The sequence below is a fragment of the Plectrocnemia conspersa genome, unplaced genomic scaffold, assembly GCF_051122295.1.
Source record: "Plectrocnemia conspersa isolate PC_06_02 unplaced genomic scaffold, ASM5112229v1 ptg000009l, whole genome shotgun sequence".
In the NCBI taxonomy this organism is placed as follows: Eukaryota; Metazoa; Arthropoda; class Insecta; order Trichoptera; family Polycentropodidae; genus Plectrocnemia; species Plectrocnemia conspersa.
Window position 1 is genome coordinate 20,242,161 of NW_028277173.1, and position 23,565 is coordinate 20,265,725.

General features: G+C 27.4%; 1 protein-coding gene across 1 annotated transcript in view; it reads left to right on the forward strand.

Annotated features, from left to right (window-relative positions):
* The first annotated feature begins 2,349 nt into the window (after positions 1–2,349).
* The window catches only part of Cad96Ca (tyrosine kinase receptor Cad96Ca), a 70,511-nt gene continuing 49,295 nt past the window's right edge, over positions 2,350–23,565 (forward strand). The window contains exon 1 of the mRNA XM_088192543.1: positions 2,350–3,069. Coding sequence (XP_088048669.1) covers positions 2,982–3,069 — 88 coding nt within the window. The 5' untranslated portion in view covers positions 2,350–2,981. The remainder of the gene's footprint in view (positions 3,070–23,565) is intronic.

Genomic DNA, 23,565 nt, shown 5'->3' on the forward strand with positions numbered 1-23,565 from the left:
AATATTTTATTTTATTTGCAATTACATCTATAAAATCTAGTAAAAACATTGTTGATTAAATTTATTTTTAATAAATAGTTATTAATACAGTACAAATTTGTCATCAATAATACAACAATTAACGTTAAAAAAAAAGGAAAATATGTAACATATATTTATAATAAAAATATATATATTATAGTAATAAAAATGTGTCTGATTCTTTAAAAATCCCTCTATTCAAAACGTATTTTATGTATTTAACATTTTCACAACAGTAAATCTTTATACAAAAATACAAAATAAACTTCTTAGTTATAAAGGCAATTACGGTAAAGTGCATTTTTACACCATTTATTGTAAACGATGTAAAAATATCGCGTGTATGCTAAAAAATATTTCTCTTATACCTACTTATATGTATCTCACTGCAATGCGGTCAGTGATATTTTAACCATAAGCTGCACGTGACGGGTTATTTTTATATTAATAAATACTTTTACTGTATTTTTATATTAAATAGATTACCAATTTTTCCTAATAAATATCAATTGTTTATTATCATATTGTAAAAATAGTTATTTTCCATTATAAATGCTTAACAATAGTCGATGATGAGCGTTTAATTGAAACCGGTCTTAATTATAATAATAAACTACTACTGTGAGAAAAATTATATATTAATAAGTAATATTAACAGTTCAATAGAAATGTCTTGAGCGAACAATGTTACCTTCTAGATTCAATATAACATTAATTAAAATAATATATACGTGCTTATTGTATATATTAAACATATAAACGTACAATTATTCAGAGTTAAACTTATTTACAAGTTTGCTATACAATTGTCAAAATATGGCACATAGAGAGATAAATAGTCGGATACAATTTTGCTTAACAATTAAATGTAATATTTTAATTAAAGCAAATATTCTCAAGTCAGTCAAAATATCAATAAATTACGTTGATTCCAGATGCTTTGCTAAAATTTGTTATTATATTAAATATAATAATATTTTTAGTAAGTTTACGAGTATTCAAGTGAAATAGCTTAATCGAACACAAATATATTTTGACATTGCCGCTATCCAATACGACTTTAATACTGTAGGAATATAAAATATAGTCTGACATTTGGGAAACGAATCAGATATAAGCTTTATGATAATAACAATAAAAAAACTTGAGGTACGTTATAATAAAAATATTTTACTACCTTTAATTGGGTTCATAAGAATCACAATATAAAAATCTTAAATATATTTGACTATTAGAATAACTAAATTAAAATTATATTTAATATGTTTTTCTATATTATACGTTTTATTTTTAATGAATAAAACTAGTTTTTTGGTACAATGATTCATACGATCTAAAAAACCTCATTAATTGCTCATAGATTTTAATAGCTTTTTATATTAAAAAAATTACTTTGCCAATTTGTAATATTTTTTTATATATATATATTTTTTGCTTGTGCTTTTAATTTAATCTCAGATTATCATAATAATATTATAGTTATGAAAGAGATTAAAAAAATATTTGACTACATATAATAAAACAACATTTAAATTATCTAATAAAAATACCAGGAATATTATTTTTATGTTGAATCTACAAATACAGGTAAATACAATGTTATTATAATAATGTGAGATTTAATAATTGTTGAATTAATTTTATTAATCTATGAAGCTCTTGGAGTAACTGTAGATTACATAACCATATCCAAAACTGTAGTATTTACTAGTATTTCTTTTAATTTAAGTAATTTTTAAAAATAAATTAAATAACATTATTATATAAAAATAAAAAAAACTAATTTAATTTATACATGAACATTTTAAATCTTATATGCCAACAGATCGTCGTCTATTCCTATCATCATTGTGAATCTCTTTTTTCTTCTGTGAATTAGTAACACCATTTTACCTGTTCATAACCTTTAAGCAACAGATTTTTTTTCGTATAAATGAAATAGATCAATGAACGAACTTTAAAAATAAACTGTAAGCACAATGTTACTAGGATATGTTACACAGATCCTAGCAGAAATTTCAGGGTTGGCAATCGAGTTTTATTTCCTTTTGATATTTAATAATTTCATATTATTTCTTTGCGTATATCCTTGGTATTTTTAAATGATTTTGCTCGACCAAACTAGTGATGGGAAAATATTGTTATTTGTGCGCCATTGTTCTCGCTCGAATTTTGGGAACTCGTGCGCTTAAAAATCGTTGTCAATTCTCACATAAGCAAATTTGACCTTTAAAAACGCCGAATTCTATAATTCCAAAGGTTCATTTTGTAGTGCGATGATTTAGCGCGCGCTGCTCATACGGCGGCCACGTTTCAAAATACGGAACTGGACATTCTATTTTCCTTCCGACAGTCACACAATTCTCAACCGTCGTTCAACCGATTTATTGATGTTAAGGTCGATAGTCGCAAGCGCACTTTCTAGAGCTTCGCAAGTTGAAGGTTGATTTCTCATTCTTGAGTGACTAGAACGAGAGGCAGACAGTGGTTTTCCCTGTCTGACTCAGTCTGTGTCGCGCGGGCATCAGCTGCGCATGTGCTGTCGGCCATTTTCGATGTGGTTTGATGTAAATTTTGATCAAAATCTCATCAAAATCCGATACTAGTGAAATTATCCACAGTTCAAGTGTTATCCAGGAAAATGTGCATCGAAAACGGTTGATTTTTGATCAAGATGCGGAGCACTTCCGCTTCCTTGTGCTCGAGCACAATTAGTGTGTTTGTGTGTATGAGTTGATCAAAAATGTGATATTGTGCCTTCGTGAACGAGATAAGATCGCGACACACATTTTGACAGAAAGAAAGCTGCATTAGACATCGACGCGCAATGAGCGAAACCCGCGACTCGCTCTACCAAATTGAGACAATACAATAAAAACATAACACGTGACCACCAAAAATGGTCGCGTTCCACATCGTTGTGGTTTAGTGTCGTTATTTTTTTCAAGTGTTCGCCAAAAATGTTGCACATCATGAAGTATTTCGTGACACGGATTGGAGGTGGATTCGTCATCGGAGTCCTCGTCATTTGTACTCTACTCTCAGAAGGTAATTTTTACATTTTTTTTAACATATCTGTGTATAAATCTTTAAATGCATCTTTTAATTATTGGCCTTTAAAGTATAAACTCACCTTTGACCTAAATCGTGGAAGGCTTGGGACGTTAGATCTTTTTCCCAAGGGTGGGTGGCATCATTTTTAGGATTTAAAAGTATTTGTATACAGGGGAAAGTCTTTTATTATTTTCTATATTGTTTTTTCCATAAAAACGTTCTTAAAAAACTGAGTAACTCACAGCTATTCAGTTACATAAAATTCATAACCATAGGTGAAAATTTAAAAAATCTTTATTTAAATAGATAAAAATCTATTTTTAATACATATGTAGTCTATAATGCTTCACCTGTATTTTCTAATTTTACATTTTTTTTTAAAAATATGCATAAATATTTTCTACAAATTTCTTATTAAAAATTTCACTAAGAAAGATAACATGACTTGTATGTAGAATTGTACGCTTATAATTAACTCTTTTTTATTGTGTACGGTTAGTTTTAGTTATGTACAAAGTATTAAAAAACATGTAACATATTGAATTTTTGTGAGAAAAAAATGTTATTATTGTGAAATATTAAATAACGATTTTATATCTTAATTTTTTATTTTAAAAATTCTTAATTTTTATTTAAAAATAATACTAAATTTAAAACAAAGTCAGTATGTATTATTATATAGTATAATAAGTCTTCAAAATGTAAAAAGAATGATGCACTGTGACTTTTTTGTCGTAAATTGAAAAAAAAAAAAAATTTTCAAGGTAAAAATTAAATTATAAATTCAATAAACGTATAATTTGCCATATTAAACAATTTATTTTTCTATTTGGCAAAAATGTGGTTTAATTTTAATTTTTTTGCGGTTTCGTAAAATTGTTTAAATTAACAAAAATATTCTTTACCTCAGCATACATATAATAAATTATTATTCACTTTGGAACATTGTTTAATGTTTTTTATTGAGACATATAACATAGAGAATTTTTATTATGTTGCTTTGTCCCAATAGCTCGTATTAAATAATTGTTAAAGAACCATGCACGAATAAATTGTTAACGCCGGTGAGTGTTCAGTAGTATTGTTGATAAATATTTTTGTTGTACGCTAAGTATAATAACAAGGTCCTATTTAGTTGTACAAAATAATAAACGTTATAGTGACCAAATTTATTTGAGAAACACTGAGCTGAAAATAAAAATATCAGAAATTCGCTATCCATCATCAAATCGTTAAGTAAATGTACAAGTCGGGTCTTGTGCACGAAAACCGCTATAATTACACATCCAATTTGCTGCTCGTTGGAACATTACGTTATGAACTGTATTTTTTCAACATAATTATGGCGAGAAAAATATTGTACCGTAAATTTATTTTACGTGTAAGTAAAAATATTCTTAAACAAAGCTATTTTACACAAAATTGTAATTATTCTCATTGAATATATAATGTGTATAGTGAAAACATCTTTAGCGGTTCATAAATAATATTAAATTTTAAACTTTAGAAAAAGATTTGCTTGTAATGTTTTTTTATTATAAATTTAATATAATGAAAAAGGTTTATTTATGATGCATAATGTATTTAGAATATTATTAGTAGATCCCATTTAAATATGTACCATGTCATTTTGAAGCAAAGTTTTGTTCTAAAATTAATCTCTCATTTATCTCTCCTTCTCATGTAAAGATATTCAGAGTATAACTAAAACGACTCTGCTTTCTTAGAATGTACATAAACCGTCAACAAAGCTTGAGAAAATGGTGTAGTTTTAAGCCTAGAATTAATTTGCTTTAGAGCATAAGGAAGCTTCTATTAATACAATTATTTACATAGTACATACTATATGTTGTACAACAGATTAATAAACATTCTAAATGTAATACCATCGTTATTAACATGATTCGATATGAAAACCGGTAAATAGCAAACGCAAACTGAAAGCGTAACACTTTTTCTTTTAATTTTCTCTTTTATATATATAATATATATGATTATACACCTATGTAACTAATCTATTTCTAATAAATACCTATCAAAGCAAAAATTATTTAATTATTAAAAAAAATATCTTACGTATTATTTATTCATAAGGAAAAATTCAATCGCTTATAAGAATAAAAAATATCGAAATATTTGCATAAATATGACGTTAAAATCGCAAATATCCTGATCAGTTTCGAAACTCTCGGTCGCAACATCCTTGACGTCATTCTCGCCGTATTCATGACTCAAACTTAAAACAAACATTCTAATATGCTAACAATTTATATATGAATCTCGAATGCCCACGCTGTGATTCTAAAATCACACAAAATTGCTTCAGAATATGGATACACTACATATTAAAGTGACGGTTATGATTTCGTAACCCTGATGTGTCATAGCCGAGAGGCAACGCCATTATAAACACAGCACATAGCCGAGAGTTCATTTTAGATACAACATTATATACCTGCTTTTATGTACATAAAATAATGGTGGATATTATCAAAGAAAAATGAGTTTATATCATGTAATGTGTAACTTGCGGTCAAATTTTACCACCAGGTATTTTTTATCTAAAGATCTAAACATATTTAACATTTGTTAATTTGGGTTAACTTCATAATATAATATATTAAATTAAAGTATAACAACTAAAATACGTGCTAAAACATATACTAAAGAAATTATGCAAATTATAGGTTGTCTACAAATACACGTAGGCTATCACATTTTAAACTTTGTTTAAAATTATAATAACATTAAACACTTTGTTTGTATTATATTAACGTGACAAAAAGAATAGTGTGTACCAAAAATATCACTGATAAACAAAGCTTTATATTACTTTGTATATTTTCAGATATGTTATTTATATTTATTGCGACCCGTTAAAAGCGTAACATAAACCAAGTTTTATAAGTATTGACGACTACAGAACAAGTTATTTATCTCGTAATTATACAAGCGCTCATGACGATCGGAGATTTGATCGAGTTCGGACCACTTAAATAGAAATAAACATAGAACAATCGGTGTATATGTTACAGTGAATATTTATTTTTCAGTGAAATTATATTTTCACTAGTTATATCAGTGAAACTGTTTTGCCACATGTACGTTCGGAACAATTTTTCTTTACCATTTGTTAATTTAAAAGTTGCAAAGCGTCGATTTTATGTCCAAACCCTAACCTAACATTATTGTTATTTCGTTTAGATTTGGGTTAAAATTGCTAAAAAATTATTCACTAGTAAAAATATATAGCTACTGATGGAAATGTACTCGGATATGCTTTCATAGAAACGCCAGTAAAAATATAAGGTACCAATAAAAATGCATAGCAGGTACCCATATCTCCAGCTGTTAAAAAACATAATTACCAAAACGTCGCATTGACCAAACAGTCGACTTAGAAATGAGCCTAGCACTTCCTTAATATCAAAACTGATTATATAAACGCAAAGATAACGTTATATACAATTTTTTTAACTTTACGAATACACTACCATTTTAATTCACAAAACCTTATTACTTGAAATAAATAATATTCGTATACTGTTACAAATTTTTTTGGTATTTTAATATTTGTATACGTATACATTAAAATTTATTATAATAATAAAATACTCTTAATGAATATTTGTTTACCTTACATATTTATATGATTACAGGTTTAAACCTATTCTAGTATTTACAGTTTTTTGATATTTAATTTTATTTTAGGGTTCTATACCATAATTTTTGGTATTTATTATTTAGTTGGTTTATTAATTTATTTACCTTAAAGCTAATTGAACTTATGTAGATAAAAAATATAATAAAGTATTTAATGTTTTAATTTAAATCTTAATCAAAAAAACAATATTATACCGTCGAAGACGATGACGACGATAGGCGGTACACACGTACAATACACGTAAACAAATTATATCCAGCTTAAAATTTGAATGATCGCTTGTAGATATTTTGTTGAAATTTTAAACTGAAAAAAAACTGTAAATCATAAGGCTGTTAAAGAAAATATACTATAGTTACAAAAATGACGATTAAAAAAAATAAGGTAAATATTTTTTTCAATTTAATTTTATTTTTACTCTTTACAACTTTATATTTATAAGATAAGCTACAAAACATAGTATTAAATTAATTAAACGTGAGATAAAATAAGTGAAAAACAAATTAGTTAACTCCATTTTTAGAGCAACATAACATAAGTTTTACAAAAAAGATATTTTTTTATTTTTAAAACAAGACAACAAGCAGACTAAGGCGTTCAATTAACGTACATAAAATTGCAAATATTTCTTACAAAACGAAATACGCATATATATTATATATATTCAAGGAAAAAATATTGAAAGACGTGCGAAAAATACGTCCTATATTAACGTACATATGTGATGCAAATAATATTTTTTAATATAGCATATTGGCAGAGATGATTAAATATAATTTATAATATTCTTTAAATAGAGTAATATCTGCTTTGCTTCGCTGGGAATCGTTAATTCTAACACAAGCCTAAGAGACAAATTTAATATAAATACACGTGTTTATCCACATCAATCTACGTTTAAAGCTATGTTTAATGCCCAGAATTGTTTCCAGAGATGCTTCAAGAGAAATATTTTATAACACATACCATACATTTTCCTTATTTTTTTGTTTTGCCAATAATCTTAGTATACGTGTGAAAGCAAAAGAAGAAAGAGCAAACATAATCACTTCTTAGGTGAGCAAGGTCACCTACATTATATTGTTTTCATTTATCGGTCTCTAGAGAGAAAGTGTGCGGAGAGTTTAACTGAGCACTGAACCGTGAATCAGGGGCGATGAAACAAAATATAAAGCTAAAAGTGTATCAGAAAGCTTTAATGTTTATCAAGCTTTAATTATTATTTTTTTATTTAAATAATATTTAGTAATTCATATGAAAAACATATTAAAGAATAAAATATTCCTCATTTATTCGATATATTTTTTCATGTTTAAATAAGTTTTTTTTATTAATAAAACCATTAACACCAAGAGTCAGTCATAACCATTACAAAAAACAATAATAGTTTGATTAAATTTAAGCTTAATCAAATATATCAATTTGACAGTGTGAAAAATCATATTTTAAATACAAAAACGAATAGCATTTATACAAGCTTTATAAATGTTTAAGCATTAACATTAATTATGTTTAATGAAAAGCTGAATTAAAATTGATAATTTTTAAATACACATAAAATTATCTGTAATAATTTAAGTACACTTTGAGTGACATAATATAAACTTTGTTTATTATTGTAATTATATTAATAATAAAAACTTTGCTTCTATCACGACATTAACTTTAATAATAAGAAGCTTAGCATAATCGGCTTAGTAACGATAACTTAGCAAGCCAGTGTTCACATCTGGTAACCTTTACATCAAAGAAAGCACAAAGAAAATATTTCTTATTTAAATTATTTTATTAACCTTACCAAAAAAATATTGTATTGATTTAAGCTGTATTTCTTCGTTATGTTTATTTAAAGAGTATTAAGAGAACAATAAAACGTATAAAATACAGCCACTTATAAGGCAGCAGCTCAGCAGCTAATTAATTTTCAAGGGAATTAATATTTGTTTTCAATCTCTCATAATAATATGTAAAACACATTTAATTCTATGAAATAATAATATTATGCATCAAGCGATTTTGATTTATTATTCAAGTATTATATTTATTGTATTTACATTAAGCAATTATTAAATAATCGCACATGTACCATACATAAATATTATTAGTTATAGTTGTATGTGTCAAAATTCATACTAAACGATTATTGATAGTTAATAATTGATTAATTAACGAAAATGAATCAAATATTTAACAATGTATGTTCATTATTAAAAAATAATAATTCACTATAAATTTATTAAATTTAGTTTTGTCGTGATTATTTGTATATAGTGATTCTACTAAAACGAACAAACATACATTATACTCAGAACGTCGAATGTTTGTGAATCTGATTTCATTACGAGATTTAAATCTTGTTCACAATGAATATGCAAGATGGTTCCATTCATCCTACATAATAAATACGCTAAGAAGATTAATAGCTGTTGGTTGCTCTTTTCAAAGGCAACATGTTGAATGTTAGACGTCTTTGTATTTATATATGATTATGATGTAATTTATACGAATCGCGTCATATGGTTTATTGAACTTAATTTACCTTGTTTTATAATAAATATATTATTATATTGTACAATAACGCTTTTTTTGTGTAATATAAATAGAATGCATACACAAATGCATTGCATATGTAAACTTATTTAATGTAGCAGTATCCTATAATATGTACATAATATAATAGTTACTAGGAAGAATAGATACGTCTGGTAATAAAGTATATTGTTTATGCAATTAATACTAGAAATAAAATTCTTTAACATTTTGTAATATTTAGTAGCCTTTTACTGCGAGTCATGAATAATTTTAATTAAATTTTTTTATGTATCAGACAGGCGTTTAAGACATAATCCAGATAAGGCGGAAAACTTTTTGACCTAAATCACTGTAGCTAAAATCCTATTAAACCATTACTTCCGATTGACTTATTTTCAAAAAGTAGCACTAAGTAAAATATGATATAAAACTGATATTAATTATATTCAAAGCTTTCCCGTATAGATTTCTTATTAGAGATATAGACAATATGTTATAAATATGAAGAACTTTTTACTTCAAAAATATCGTCCGTATAAATGATTAAATTTAATATAACTAATAGCTACGTAATAGATTAAAATCAGCATATAATTTTTTATAAAAATTATTTATAGCATATTTGTAGCAAAAAAATATTTATTTGTACAAATAAAATTAAGACCATCGTAACCAAAGAGATTATCCCAATGCATCACGATGGTCGAAAATAAAATAAAAAATTCATTGCATGATTACAATACACACAAAATGTATAAAAACAATACAAAAACATACAAAATAGGAAAGAGAAAAAAAAAGTATAAGATAATAAAATTAAATGATACGCTCCAAACCAGCTCCTCTTATATGACATTAAATGGATCAATCTCAAAAATTTCTCAAGAAAAATGTCAATTCGGGAATTCATATTTAAAAAATGTCAAATCGAGAAATTTTATAAAGCATTTTTAATTATATAAAATAAATTAGTATGAATATTTTTAAAAGTTTTACAACCACTGCCCTTTTTATACCACTGCATAAGTTAATTCGGGTTCATGCCTAATATTCATACTTCTTGGAAGGTTTTAATATAGGTCTGGGAATGACAAAAAACTGTTTAGAAATTTTTAAGACTCAAACACGCATTATTTTTGCTTAAGTAATAAAATAATACACTCAGATAATAAGCCTTTCCGAAGATGTTTGTGACGAATATTTGAAAATATGCATATTTCTCAGAAGATCATAAGTATTGGAATGAACAAATTTTTTTTGCGATTTTCTATTACTTTAACCGGCCGGCGGTTTTATCTTTGCTTTGGTGATCTAAGAACCTGCTCCGAAAAGAATAAATTACATATGGGAATTGGCAGAATTCAAAACGATTTAAGACTACTACTCTTTTTAATATATATATATACTGGAATAGAAAATGAATATAACATTAAAAAAACGTACGGTATTATGACACGTGAGAGAGCAATTTAGGCGGAGAAATGCATATAATTTATTTGTTGACTTTAAGGCGGTTAACAGTAGCGTGTATAGAAAAAAATATTTATATAGCAATGAAAGAATTCAGAATTTTATGCAAACTCGTCAACCTTGTTAAATTAACAATGAAAACGTGGAATGTTTGTGGTCTGCATACAAAAAATCTCTCGGATGATTTTAATACTTTCAAAGGATTGAGACAAGTCGTTGCTCTCGTATGTATATTCTTTAATTTTCCCATTGAAAATGTCATCCAGAACTCATTTACACAAATTCGTTGCAGTTACTAGCTTATGCAAATGATATTAATTTCATAAGCTGCTCCTAATTGGCAACTGAGGAGGCGTTTCATAAGCTACAACTCGTTGCGTGTGAATATAAAGATAACAATTCATGTCGGTGACAAAAACTGGTTTACACCAAGAACATAACAGAGCCAACAATATCTGCATTGTCGAGTTTGACGAGTTTGATTATCTATGATCACTTAATAATATGAAATATGATGTCAGCGTCGAGATTAGTAAAATACTAATTTTAGTCAATAGGTGTTTATTTGGTGTGCACTTTAAAAGCACATGTAAGATAAATTACATAAGAGCACTCTATACGTGAGAAAAACTTTTATGCTGCTTGTGAAAACGGTATTTAGCCTAATTTGTACAACAATGAATTATACATGTTTTATCAGGTGCCCGACGTCGTCAAGTAAATGGTGTGAATTTTAGAGGTATAGAACTTTAAAATGAAATAAAACATCTAAAAATCGAGATAATGGACATGGTATTGCCTTTATTGGAATGATAATTTTATGACATTAGCGTTTAAATATGATTTTAGGCATATAATAATAAACCGCAATCTGGAAGTCTAAATTTCGACCTCCTTTTCGAGCAGCTGGGAAAATAACGCAGCAAATGTTGGCTTCCAAGTCGTCTATCGTCTCTAGTTTATCGGTAAAGACTAGCGACTTATCCCCATAGAAAATAATCCAATGTGTTAAATCACACGATTTTGGAGCCCAATTCAGAGGTCTATTTCGCGAAATTATGCGCTCATCGAATGTTTCCTTCAATAAATTGATTGTGGCGCGTTCGTGTAGCATGTTGCACCGTTTTGTTGAAACCAAAGCTCTTACACGTTAATCTCATTCAATTAAGGAACGAAAAAGTCAGTAATCATGGATCAATAGCGCTCTTCATTGACTGTAACGTTCTTGCCGGCATTATTTTTGAAGAAATATGGACCAATGATTCCACCAGTTTATAAAGACTCAATATGGCTTGTGGCTTTTTTTCACTCCAAATGTGGCAATTTTGTTTGTTGAGATAGCCATTTAACCAAAAATGAGCCTCATTGCTAAACAAAATTTTATAGTAAAAATGAGGATCAAGAGCATGTTAAATCGTAAACCAAGATCTTTCCGCAAAATTTTTCACAAAGTAGATGGACATAGCTATAATTGCACGATGGCGAATCAACTCATTTGAGTCTTCCTCAATACTACGCTCCACAGCAGAAGCAAGTTTTTCAGCGCGCACTGTACGACGTCTCTGCGGATGCGTATTAATAATTAAAGTGTGCGTGATACAAAAACGATCCATGGTTATTTTAATTACTTGTAACCGTAAAATGGACAGAGCACACGGCAAGTAACTTGAACTTACCCACGATTTTCGAAATAAATTTGCACAATTCGCAAACGTTGTTCTGGCGTAAGCCTTTTCATGGTGAAATGACAAACCAAACTGAGCACAAAATAGCTGTCAGCTGTCAAATCGGCAGTCGTTGGAAAAAGTGTTGATTTGAGAAACATACCTCTAAGAAAACACCTTTATATAAGATTATAACGTTGCAGGACCTGAAATTTATATGTCTAGTCCAACTGAGTCTACCGGACATCTGTTTTGTAGGAAAGAGTCGAAGCCTGCAAAGCGACTAATATTCTACAGGGGAGCTATAAGTTTTTGCACTTTTGAAAATTCGATTTAAAAATAATATTTCAATAAGAGAACACAATTGTGTTCAATTGGTAATGGTAAATTCATATTTTAAAATGACCACCATCTTGCCGCTGACATACTTCGAATTACTCTATTGTGATATTTATTCATGTATACACGACTCTTGAGTTAACCCAATAAAAATAAACAGAGGTGTTAAATCTGGGCTGCGAAGAGAAGGGGACAATGGGATGTCACATCTACGCGATATCACATTTTTTGTATGGCTGTTTGCGCAAATCATATCAAATTATATCTTATATGGGTGTAGTTTCAAGTCTAGTTTCAAAATTCAACGCAAAGTTGCCCTTGGTATCGCTATTGCAGCAGAACGCTTGCGAGTCGACAAGCCCGGATCTTCTCATACAGACTCGTTAACTTGCACGACATTCTCTTCGCTTCTCCTGCTCTGTGGCCACTAGTTTTTTTTTTCTTATTTAACGTTAAATTCCTGAGCTACGGTTTAATAATATTAACACTCAGACATTAATTCACACTGTGTTATCGGTAGTGAGCACAAAACCGGTGCCGAACCATTAGATATTTTTTTGTAAAACTGGTGTACACAAAACGAATATTGTTCCCCCATTAAGCGATTCATTGCAACTAAATTTCCAAGGTCCGTCCCCCACGCGCGCTCTCGCCCATGCGCACCTCTTTCACGCGCTTCCCACTCAGAAATGATTTAAAAAGTGCGAAAACTTATGACTCATCTATAAGCCTAAGGGCAACCATCTATAAGAGGAACGCAAGCAAACCGAGATTGCGTTGGATGGATGGTATAATAAAAGCCTAATATAATCGTGGATGAAGCCAGTGTCTACCCCAAGCTGTAGCGAAATTATAATGGAAAAATGCGCAAAACGAAATATTTTTGTCCCAAGCGATTCTTAGATAATCATTTACATATATTATAAATATTTGCAACTATACATTTAATTTGAATACGATTTTTGTATGATAAGAAAATAACTTATTTGAATAATATAAACGTGACATTCAAGCAAATAATCTCGTAAAAAATATGTACCATATATGAATATGATATATAATACAAATACGCATGATATAAAAATGGTACATAACTGAAGACACATTTAATATAAATATTAAATTTTGATATACAGTTATAAAACAATATAATGTGAAAATAAATAATTTAGAAAATGCTATTATTATTACTTGTGACATGCGAAAATTTAATAACATCTTTATGAGATTGATATTGAAATTTTAGCGACATTTATACAATTAAGTTACTGTTGTCTAAATTTTGAAAATGTGGGTTAATTAATTAGAGCGTTCCTATGAACTACAAGTAAAATTGAAAACTTGTGTTACTTAATTAGTTTTTCTACGAACGTGCCTCGTGTGCGGAATAGTTACTTGTTGAGATAAAACTGGGTTTCCAGAAGCTGTGTGTGTTTGTTTACACATGTGTGTAGTGAATGTACCGAACGAGAAATTCACATACTCCCGCATAGAGAATATACCAGCACGAAGTATCAGGAGTATAGCGTATGAGAGAGGTGTTTCGATCTGTCGGAGCGATACGCTACATACACCTGTGTGCTTCTCTATGCTTATTCGCACGACCGCGCAGGGGTTACAAACGTTGGGTTAAGGAATAATAATGTAAGACAATCTAATATTTATGTTGTATATAAATATGATATACCGCAAATAATAATAAAAATATGAGTTGCACCTTTTTTGCGGAGTATAGTCTAATCACTAATATATTTATTAATTGATAAATTAATTTTAATTTTAATATGAATGTAATAACTTTATAAATAGTTGTAATAATATAACGTATTTAGAAGATAATTATTTATTTATTTTAGTGATGTGATATTTAATTAAAATAGAGCTCGGTAGTTATTAGTATCAAAAATTATCTAATAATAAGCTACTGTCGCTCATATGTGTGTATATAAATTTTAAAAACACGTAAATATATTGCTAATAGCATTTAAGTCAGCGTTGATTAATAAAAAGTTTCTTAGAATTTGTGATCATGGCATGTCCATCACTGCCGAAAACAGTCTCAATCGTGATAAAACACAGCTTCTAAATATATATATTGACCATCTAAATATAACTTTTTTCAAACAAAATCAATACATATCAAATTCCCGTTTAACCCCTTTTCTGTGAAATCACATTAATAGGGAATCCTTTTAAATGTATAATTATAAAATTTTCAGATTTAAGAAAAATAAATAGAAGGTGTGAATTTTTATAAAATTATTTCTTAATTAAGAAATATTAATTTTTACGATATTGATTTATTAAATATGCGTTTATGAATTACATAGAACAATATTTAAAGCACTATTTTTTATTATAAATTTTATCGTTTGCTTGTATGTATAACACCTAACATAAGTAATAAAGTAGTATCAATAATAACATACACACCCTTATTTGTAAATTAGGTACAGATTAAAGAAGTATTGGTGAGTCCAAAGTTCAACGAAATCCCACGGCCTAAGGCGACACTGGATTTTTTCAGAAAATTATTTATAATATAATTAAAAATATGCTTTACTTTTATATATTTAACATTAAATTTTTGTTTTTCGTGTTTAATAAAAAGAAAACACTGGGTATAACTAAATATATATATATATATATATATATATATATATATATATATATATATATATATATATATATATATATATATATATATATATATATATATATATATATATATATATATATATATATATATATATATATATATATATATATATATATATATATATATATATATATATATATATATATATATATATATATATATATATATATATTTATATATATATATAAATTTTAATATTTAAATTGTTTTAAAACAAGCGTTTCTAGACATAGACTTAAATTGTTTAATTTTGCTTGCAAGGAATACTGAAATAATAGTATTGATCCAATGAGCATTGGTTAAAGTGTCCTTAACTATCCATATGTACTAGTTCATTTAATCATTTTTTATAATTTAAAAAATAATGAAAAAACCAGAAGCCTATAGAGTATTTATAGACAAAATTAAGAGAAAAGGTTGCCCATTAAAATTGCATATCCAAAATTAAGCTGCGAGAAAAATTGCAGATGGAATGGATAAAATTGTCTACGTCCACCTCCAAGTTATTAGTTGACTATATACCAAAAAGGGTTGCAGCTATAATTAAAGCTAAGGATGGGCCTACTAAATATTAATAATAAACTAAAATTAACCCCTTTAACAATCAGTTCTTTATTTATATTTTCACTACTTTTTAGGATGTAAAAAAAATTATTAGAATGCTACATTATTATGGCCAAGCCTGTATGTTTGAATTATAGTTATTATAATTATTGAAAAATCAGCTTAGCATTTATAAAAACATTGTCTATAATATGTAGTAAAGTAGATATTTAATTATTGTGAGATAAGGATTAATAGTATTTTAGTAGGTACAAATTTGTATGTAATGTTTGCACTGATTTTTTGATAAAATTGAATAAAAAAAATTTAATTATTTTTTCTCATAAGAAAATGTTTATCACTTCTGCTGTGTGGTAACCTAGTGCTAACTCTGATATATGTCGGCCTCTCGAACAAAACCAGTATCGATATTTTCTCTCTACTCCTCTCTTCTCCACATGCTCTCCCAATACGTAGAACCAAAGAGAAAACGTAAAGGATTAAAGCGACAATGCCTTTGGCTACTGATATTTTTTATCATGTTTTTTAATTTTCGAAAAAAATATTTTAATATTGAACGATCGCAGAAATAGAATCGCAATTAAAATGCATTGAATAATATTTGCAAAAATCAAATATTCATATATATGATGTATCTACACAAGTAATATAAAATCTCGTATCCGTTGCGGAAATTAAATTATGCGAGAATAATATTTATGTTTAAATCTCACTTTACTTTTTTACCGCTCAGGAAAGTTGAGTCTTTTTTTGATTAAATTCCATACTAAAATTCACATGACGTTTTTAATATTATAAAACCCACTAACGTTGTTTATACGCAGTTTTTTCTCACTTTGCTCATCCTTTGTGTATATGATGTTAAAAAAGCAAATACGTTTGCGGTTTTTTATATCGCGCTACGCCAATTTAATAATAATATTCCCTAAACGATATAGACCACGACATACGATTTCCCTAGGAGGAGAGACGCTTATAATTTGCTCCGACTAAAAAATATTTTTTATAGATATATATAAATTAGTCACTCACAATACATGTATAATATACACGCCTAGACGTATATGTATGTATATATACATATATGCATGGTTATGTATGCCTTAAAAAAATTTTAACTTTTATTTATTTTAATGTATCAAATTTTAGCAAAATACATTTTTATCGAATTTATAAATATTTTGTATTTTTTGTACGAATAATTTTTTTATCACCTCTTACATTAGATTAATGACAACAAAAATATTTTACGATTAAAAAATCCACCAGTTAGAATAATGAATTAAATGAACAAAAAAAATGGTAAAAATCAAAATTATCATATAGCAAAAAACTATTTTGCCATAGTAACAAAAGTGCCTGTAATATTGTCATAATATGTAGTTTAGTACTTATTTTTATTACAGTCTTTGATGCGTTATCGAATATTGGAAATCATAATGCCATCTCAAATGAGGAGATGGTGATCTTTGAATAATGTTTTTTTAGCTAAAATAATCTTATTCTTTCTGGTCCTCTTCTTTATTTAATCCTACTTTTGATAATCAAGTATAAGTTTATTTTTTTATTATGCATCTTTAGATTCATATTTCAAAGGCTTCATTGCCTTCTATGTGAGAGAACACATAACATCTTACTATTATCATTCTTAAAAGCAAGCTGAAATCGTGCCTATAAAAACTTTCTTTATTCGGGTAAATGTTGTCCTGTCATGTATTTTACCCCTTGCTGTATCTTTTTATGGTTTGTTGGTCTCGCTTTTTTTTGCAAGTAAAAACTCACAGAAATTTAGAGATCCTTCTCTGAATTGTTATATATTAAACTTTGTCAAATGCCTTCTCAAAGTCAATGAAACATAAGCGTACTAATTTAAGCAAAATTATTAATTATAAATTAATATTATTGTGTGACAATTTTCCAGTCACATTTAGTTTGCAAAACTTAAATCCTAGATTTCGGACGTCATAATTTACCAGCATTGGCGTGAAGAGAGAAGCGGCTGCTTTCTCGGTCTTAGTTGCTGCTTGACGTAGGTCCGCTTGAAATAAGTTCGGATAAACTTTTGTGTCCCAGGTCGGAAGTAACTAATGAAAGTTATTAATTAAGGCTCATATCTGAAATGAATGATATGCTCTGTGTATACACTTAGTCAATATTAAGAAAGTTCTTTGCTTTGGCTTCTCTCGTCGTGCACGCTAATAGCAACGATTTGGGAGCGAAATTAGATTTGTTTTACATCAATAGTTTTTCTTATAAGAATTTCTCATGATCATTCGTAAGAACATATGAAGAATTTGCAACACTATATGCACATTATGTTGTATTTGTATAGGCACTGAACGGTTATGTAATCTAATAACATATTTGTTTATTGCTCTTTTAACACTGTCTCTTTTAACGGTCAATGCATCTTCGTAATAAATCCTTTTTACCCAACCACTGTTTGTATATAAAACAGCTTTTCTTATTCCCAAACCTTTGCTGGAAGCAAAATTTATTTCACAAATCTTACATAAGAGTATATTTTACATAAGAATATATACGTAAGAATATATTTTACACCTTGGCTAATTAAATAATATATATCAACAATGATCTATACATTTTCTCGTATATAAAAGTTCTCATTATTTTTATCTGCCTAATCATTGAATAACATATCGTGAAAGATTTATTTATTGTTGATATTTTATAACTTTAAAATATTGTCTGTGTTGATTTTTTTAATGTTATTATATTTTAAAAAAGATCCGTTTATATATTAATAATAAAATAAAATAATAGGTAGGAAAAAATATTATTTTGATGTATTTTTTCTATATAGAATAACACGTAATAGTTTATTAAAAGTCAAAAGGAGTAGTATGATTATAACTTATATACAACAAAGAGGCATTCACGTTGATAATGTTGAAGATGACTGATCGCTTGTTACCCTATATTAAATTTTTCCTTTAATATTTTTACACTTAAATATCTATATTTAAAGAGCAGTGCCATTTTTAATTGTATTTAAATTTGTTTATTATTAAAAGCTTTCAATTTACAATTATATTATAACTCGTGTTATTTCGGTCTTTATTATTATTTTACGTTTTTATTATTTAAAGTTTTAGTGCTATTTATAATAACAGATAATATAATTTGTTTACAAGCAAGTTAAAAATAAATTGTTTATATGCGAATTGTTAGTATCTAGGAAAGAAATAAAAATTCAAACTGTTTCTGACACTCGTTTCTCTTATTGAATATCACTGCATATCTTATACGCTTCGGAACTGCGATTGTTTTTGCAAATCGAACAAACCGCAAACAGAGGTCTGTGACCCAATTCTAAAATGACCTCACAGTGCGGTCGGCGAGACTCAGACATTCTACTAACTATGACAATGTGAAATTATTTTCCACCATTTGAAGCGATAGAAAAAAATCACAATCGCAATACGTCGCAAACTTTTTGTTTTCTAATACAATTAAAAATATAATTCGTTCTACGTAAATTAAAATTTGATATAAATACATATTTTAGTTTTAATTTGATTTTTTGCATATAAATGTATACATGTATGGTGTGATAGAAGTCTGCTGAAATTCATTATCAAATTATTTCTGTGATTCTCGATGAACAAAACTGTTTATATGAAACAATAACAGACCAGTTATTTATCAAGACGCTTCTATGATATTGGAATTAAATAACTCGTTTCCAGGCTTATCAAATGCATTAAGGTCTATGGTGACTATGATATTTTTAAGATATTATTAAGCAATCCTAAAAATGGTTTATTGTTATGATAAAATGATTATGTTAATGCTGTTTTTTTTATATATTTTTATAGAGATATTAAAAAAAATTACTGTAAATTTTTTACTATATTTTTATACATGAACATAATTTTCCCATTGTCACGAAAGCGTTAATATATTACAACATCTTTCGCGTATATATTATTTATATAGTAGAACCCTTTAGTTAGGACGCAACGATATATAACTTCTAAGATTTTGTGCGTAAAAGAGGAAGGAGAGATACATATATTACTGCTGATTCAACCGCAGCGTAGTCTTTACATAAACAGCAGTTGTGGAACTACATGGCTCAAGACCCATTTTTAATTACAAATTCATACTAATATTATAATGTTTTACATTATTATACCAAGTTAGATGATATATTTCACTATTAGCTATGAAACGTTGATTTTAGGATTTAATGAAAGCTGAAATAATACTGAAACATTGACTGCATCTACTAAACTCATAAAAATAAATACACATTAAAAAGTGTAAATAGCGTGGCACATTAAATTTTAAATAAAAGTAAAGAAAATATGTAAAAGCCAATTTTAATTTGTCGGTTGGATGATTTAATTTATCACCTGAAAATACTATTCTCGATTTAAGCTAATCAAGAATTTAAGATACTAATAATTTAAGCAATTCAATGAGAATCGCTACTGTAAATATTTTTTGTTTTAAAAAAAAATTCCATCTAAATTTTCCCATTGCGAAGCCAATTAGTTTTCGTAACTTTATGTAATAAAAGATTAATTTGCGAGTTAAATATTAAAATCTCTGTTTAGTGTATAATAATCTTAATTTTTATGGTTTATATAATATTTATCTCTGGTCCAAATACTTTTTTCAAACCTTTTTTCTGTAATTAAATATTTAACTACATTTGCAGTCCACCAGAAATTTGCGTGTAGTAATGCTTATATTTAAATACCTATGTATTATTTTGTAGATGAAATAGAAGGTCTGTGCCGATAATTTATTGTTTCATAACTATCCGTAAAATCAGTTTAAATTATTTCCTATCAAATGAAATTACAAGGAGTTTCCTTTGTATGCCTGGAGAGCGTGGAAACATCCTGTGCTTGATATTTTATAATTAATGCCACATTTATGTACAAAATTTCATTCCGAAATAGCCTTTGTCAAAGTGATGAATGCCCAACAGGGCGCTCTCGTTTCCAACGCCTAAAAATCCGCATCGACCTTTTTGGGAATTTAAAAATAAATATAATGTATCTGTATAATTCCTAAAAACCTTCTTAGTTTACGTAAATACATATGTATATAAGGGTAGAAAATACCTCATATTTACGACATTTTTATAAAATTCTATTGAAATAGCTTAATATAATTGTACTTAAATGTTATTTTCTAAGAAAGATTTACCACACGTTTGAAATAAAATAAAAAACTGCTAACTCTTGTGGTTAAAAAATACCTTTCGTCTGAATTCTCATTTTTTTGTATTGGATAAAGAAGAGGAGTGCCAATATGCTTATGGGTATGTGAGTGCTGCTTTTTAGTAATATGCTAATGTAAGCCTTTGTGTATTTAAAAATACTAATTACAAATTATATTATTTACAATATTTTTATACATATACATTTATGACTATGTATAATAATCAATTATGATAAATATGGATACTTTCACAATAACACGTGTTTATTTTTGTGCTACTCTTTCTGCTATTCAGATGATTAACTAGTGTTTGCATCTGGGAAAAATACGCTTCTAAACTACAGGATTGGCAGCATGTACGTATACGAATTCTTAGAGGCTCGAGAATATTAATATCGGGATTCTCACTTATTTTTTTCCAATATTTCGGCTGTGATGCTCCAGCCATAGTCACAAATGCTTATTATTAAATATTTAAAAAAAAATATTTACGTGTTTTTTTTCGCGTTTATCTTTTTTTTGAATGAGTCTTTATATTTCGCCTAGATTGTCTCAACATCATCAGGAGTTTCCACATTTTTTTAGTACACTTTTTTTACATCGCGCAAAGGAGGATTTTTTATTCGCACTTACTTATGCTCCTGTCCGCGGAGCAGTGAGAGTAATAATATTCAAACTAACGTGTTTTTAACATTAAACCATTAAAAAAAGTGCGAATAAAAAATCCTTCCCTACGCGAAAATTCGTGACCATGACTGGAACATCACAGCCGAAATATATAGTATATATTGGCTACGGATGCCGTTGCGAAAATTTATTACTATAAATATCAAAGTTTAGATTTGTTAAATCAGCTTAAAAAGCAGTTACATTATACTCTAAAACATATAATATAAAACTTTTTATGTTCACTCTTAATGGATATTGAACGCCACATATACATCAATTCGAATTATGTATGTAAAACAAACAATTCCAAACTTGGAATTAAGACCAATAAAAGTGTCTTGGTAGGCGACGTTTTTTAAGCGATATTTCGAAATTACCGCCATAAAACTGAAACCCCATAAATGAAGCAACTATAAACCGAGCACATAAAAAAGATAAAAAGAAAAAATACATGAGCCGGAAGATATGTTTAAGTAGAGGAAATATATGAATCCCATGATGCATTCACTCTTCACATGACACGTTCATGTTTTCTTTCTCAATAATCTATCATTCTTCCAAAATGCTCCAATTGTGATTATTCTAATATTTTATATAATATAACTTGTTGTACATTAAAATTGGTTTAGTACTCTATATATTAAATTTGATTTTCGTGATTTATTTATATAATAATATAAAAAAATATAGCTACATATTTTTATACATTTGTTTGTATTTACATACATATAAAAATGATTTATATTGAAATAATTGATAATTAGAAAAAAATACAAATAGTGCTGCAAGGTCTATTATAGCTTCGATGTTTTTTTATAATTGAAAGACTATAAAACGATAGCTAATGAATGAAAAGAGCAATTTTCACATTAGTCAATTATTAAAAAGGCTCATTTAATTATTAAATTGAATAATATTTACAAAAATAAAATAATTTCATGTAAATAAAAATAAAAAAAATTCTATTTAATATAACTAATAATATTAAGTGTCACGCAAAACGTAGCAATAATAACAGGAACTCCTTAGAGAATATTTTTAATTAAAAATTTTCATACAAATATAAATATCTTTTTTAGTAATATAAACACTTTACAGGTATTGTTTATTAAGAAAAGAATTCTCGTTTCAAAGACAAAAACTCGTCAAAGTCAAATATGGCAAAATTACTTGTAAAAGTAGCAACAAGTTGAAAAGAAAGTATTTTATATCCTTAATATTAATATTATATGATATATGATAAAATATATTTTTATTTAAATTACACATATTTATCACAGTCCATTGACTAAGAATTCACATAATATAATATTATTATTTGACTTAAAATATCACATCAGGCTCATTTAAATTACAATTTACATAATGATAACGATACACGAAATTGTCATTTTAAATAAAACATATCTATGGCAATGTTACTTTATAAAATACAACGTAATATATTATGCTATCGAGAACAAAAATTTGATGTCATATTTGCTGAAACCCGAAACCTATTATTAAATTTAATACGATCCTTATTACCATTATTATGAGCAGTACATGTTTCGACATAGTAATTTAACAATAATTGATCACATTTCACGTTTATGAGAGGCATTAGAGATTTCAGATTTACGCTAACCTACGATATATATTTCCAGATAAATCTGAAGTATAATGTTACGTAAGGTCATAAGAGTAAACTCTCCAACCATAACAGTTAACCCTTTTCCAAGTGGTGACAG